Consider the following 3,480-nt stretch of genomic DNA (forward strand, 5'->3'; position numbering starts at 1 on the left):
AAAAAAAAAACGAAACGCTTCTTATGGGAACGCGCGCTTGTCGTTCGAAACGTCTCTCGGTGGTCGCCACCAGCGAGAAACACAAGCCAACGGATCGAGGCTCGGCGAGGAGAGATGGAAACTGCATCTCAAATCGAAATCGAAAAGTCTGTTTGATCCTTGCTGTCACTCGCCGAGTTTCGATCGCGTTTTTTACCACGCAGTATCGGCAACAGGGAGAGTCGTTGTTGACTAAAAGTTTCGTACGGCTGAAAAAAAAAAAAGAAAAAAACAGAAAAGAAAAAAAGAAAAAAAGAAACAGTCAAGGGTGGGCGAGGGATGGCTGGGCTAGCGCGATTGAAAACGAATCAATCGCGTAAGAGAGAGTAATTACGAGGGGGGCACACACACACGACGACGACATCGCGTGGCTCGCTTGGCTGAGATTGGTTCGTTCTAATCCGTGTTACCTGGATACTTTCCGGGTGTGTTTTCACAGGCGACGAACCCGTACCTGACCGGTATGCCGCAGGTTGGCAACACGTACAGCCCGTACTTCGCGCCGAGTCCGATCATGCCAGCGATCATGGGCCCGGCGGATCCAACAGGAGTCGGGAGCCCGTTGGGCGTGGTGCCGCAGACGGTGGCGATGCCGCAGAAGATGCCACGTACCGACCGCCTCGAGGTATGTCTACCACCAAACTACATTCAACAACAACAACAACAGCAACAACAACAACAACAACAGCATGGGGCCCAACACGGCGCAGCCGGGGCCTCAAGGTGCCCGATGGCCGCGCCCAATACCGTGTACCAAGTGCCGGCCGGTCCCCCCAATCAGGTGTCACCCGTTTCCACGATGCAATCTGTCAATCATCCGCCATCCCCGACCACCATCACCACCACCTCCTTCTGTACCCCGTTGCACAATCCACACGCCCACCACCACCCCATCCACAACCTGATCTACGTCCACGCGTACTATTGAAATCGATCGACGTCGTCGATGCAGCTCTCTTCTTTCCCCCTTTCTTTTCTCACTCACGTTTTATCGTTTTCTCACCCCACTTTCGCGCGTGCCGGCACCGCCGGTTCTCTCGCGTCTTCTTACGCCTTACGTTTCGTACCTTGCCGCCTCCTCGGCGTCCACCACGGGATCGTTCCCATCGTGGATCGCTCAACGCTTTCGGAAAGAAGAGACCGGTCAACGCCGTTGATTTTCACGCCGTTCGGGAGTAGATGCTCGGGGGAGAACATTCCCAGGCTGGGGAACTTGGCTGGCTCGCTCTCGTTCTCTCGAAAGTCGGCACGCGTTTTTCGCGGAACGAGAACGGAATCTCCCGGTGATGAATCTTATATTTATATGATATGTATTGTATTCGATAAACGGTATAATCTGCTCTCTCCGGGAAATAAAGACGAAAAATAATACACCGAAAAAGAAGAAAAAAAAAAGAAAGGGAGAGAGAAAACACACGTCGCGAAATAAAAAAAGAAAGGGAAAAAAATTCAGCTTCGTTGCCGCTCTATTCCGGCTAGACGAGCCGAGAACAGAAATTATTTTATTCGATTCCCGTTCGATCGGGATCGGGAATTATCGGGATGTTTCAGCGTTGTCGCGCCGGATCATCCGGCAAAAAAAAGAAAAAAAAAAAAAAGAAAACACTGCACCGTGACGATGATTTCACGGGTCGCTTGTAGCCAGGAGAACGAACTGGAGCGAAACGAAGCTCGCTAATGACGGAACAGAAGGGGCGAGAGTATGGGATGTAAAAGGCGGGGCCCGAGATAGTGGAAATGGGCTATACGATTTCTATATAATCTTTTCAGTAATCACTTAGTACGGTTATCATAGCACTGTACTGTATATGGTGTACGGGGGATCTCGGTTTAAAGCTACGTGTCCACTGTAGAGTAAAACTGTCGCGAGTTGCTCTCGAGAGTATTTTGCCGCAGACGGATACTGCTTCTGAGAGTTACTGTCCAAGAACATCTCTCAATGTTTACGACCTGCATGCAAATGGACGCAATATTATACTGCTCTCGGAGAGTTACTGCCAGGTTTCGAAGTTTTGAGAGTACGAGCAGAATAACGAATAATAAAATAAAACAATAGAATAATAATAATGAAAAAAGTGTGGTCAGAAAGTGAAATTATTGGACTAATTTCTTTTAATTTAAATTATTACACAATAATTATATTATATAATATTATACAATGCAATTATTGTGTAATAATTTAAATATTATATATAAATATTATATAATATAATTTAATGTAATTTAAATATATATAAATATAAATATTATATGATTATCACGTATTATATAAATTATCACATAATTATTATATTGTATAATATTACACAATATAATTATTGTGCAATAATTTAAATATTATGTATAGATATAAATATTATATAATATAATTTAATGCAATTTAAATATTATATATGAATATAAATATTATATAATAAAATTTAATGCAATTTAAATATTATATATAAATATAAATATTACATGATATTTAATTATATTGTAATAATTTAAATTATTGAACTCTTCTTTCTATGTTGATTTTTCTTTTTTTCTTAAAATATTATCGGCACACATTTTCCTGCACCTCAGAGTTCCATCGGATGATAAGCTCTCGGAGAGTATTTCGGTCTCTCTCGATGAGTGTGAAAATTCTCAAAGCTGCTCTCAAAACGGACACAGACGAGAATACTGTCGAGAGTAAGTAACTCTGTCGCGAGTGACTCTCAAATGGACACGAGGCTACGATAAGTGAAAATCGCATTACACGACGGTAGAGGGTAGAGTTTTTTCGAGTCTGCTTTTTTTTTTTCTTTTTTTTTTTTTTTTTCCTGTTTAATTGCGGAGATTGTACACCGACAACCGAAAAAAAAGAAAGAAAGAAAAAAAAAAAAGAAGAAACAACTGTTAATGGCAACGACGAAACGAAACGTGATGATAATTGTTACTACTAGGGAGAAGAGTAGGTGGTAGAACACTCTGGCGAGATGCAGAGGGTGTTGCAACGATCTTTGTACGAGTTCCCTTTCTGCATCGAAGCAAGAAAAACACCCGCGGATTTCTGAATCGCGAAAGCGGACAGCGACGAATTGACACTCGCGAATTGAGTTTTCGCCCTTCGTCGGCGAACGTAAGGAAACGATAATGTTTCTTGGCGTGAGAAGAAAGTTGGCAAGCGCTCGTCGGCCGGCAGGGGATGGGCGAGTTTTATAATGTTCGAGTTTACAGATTTCCCCGGAGCCTGTATCGTTTCTTTCGCCCGGCGGCTTTCGCGGAATTAACAAGTTTCGCGCGGCGTTACCGCGGCGAAAATGAATAAAATCGGCGAGCAAGGGGGAAGGGGCTGACGGAGGAGTATCGGCGCGCGAAACTCTCGCGGATCGTTTGTGAAATGGAGCTTCCCCGTATCTTTTTTTTTCTTTCTTTCTTTCTTTCTTTCTTTCTTTCTTTCTTTCTTTCTTTTTC

The 3,480-nt window shown here is 43.4% G+C and overlaps 1 protein-coding gene across 1 annotated transcript in view; it reads left to right on the plus strand.

Annotated features, from left to right (window-relative positions):
- Nucleotides 1-2,985, plus strand: part of LOC122538310 (protein muscleblind-like) — a gene marked incomplete at its 5' end in the record, with an annotated part of 5,801 nt that extends 2,816 nt beyond the window's left edge. The window contains 2 exons of the mRNA XM_043672260.1: nucleotides 479-1,867; nucleotides 2,757-2,985. Of these exons, the coding sequence (XP_043528195.1) occupies nucleotides 479-967 (489 nt within the window). The remainder of the gene's footprint in view (nucleotides 1-478; nucleotides 1,868-2,756) is intronic.
- Nucleotides 2,986-3,480: the final 495 nt, after the last annotated feature.

This window comes from Frieseomelitta varia, unplaced genomic scaffold, assembly GCF_011392965.1.
Source record: "Frieseomelitta varia isolate USP_RPSP 00005682 unplaced genomic scaffold, Fvar_1.2 scaffold_982, whole genome shotgun sequence".
Taxonomy (NCBI): Eukaryota; Metazoa; Arthropoda; class Insecta; order Hymenoptera; family Apidae; genus Frieseomelitta; species Frieseomelitta varia.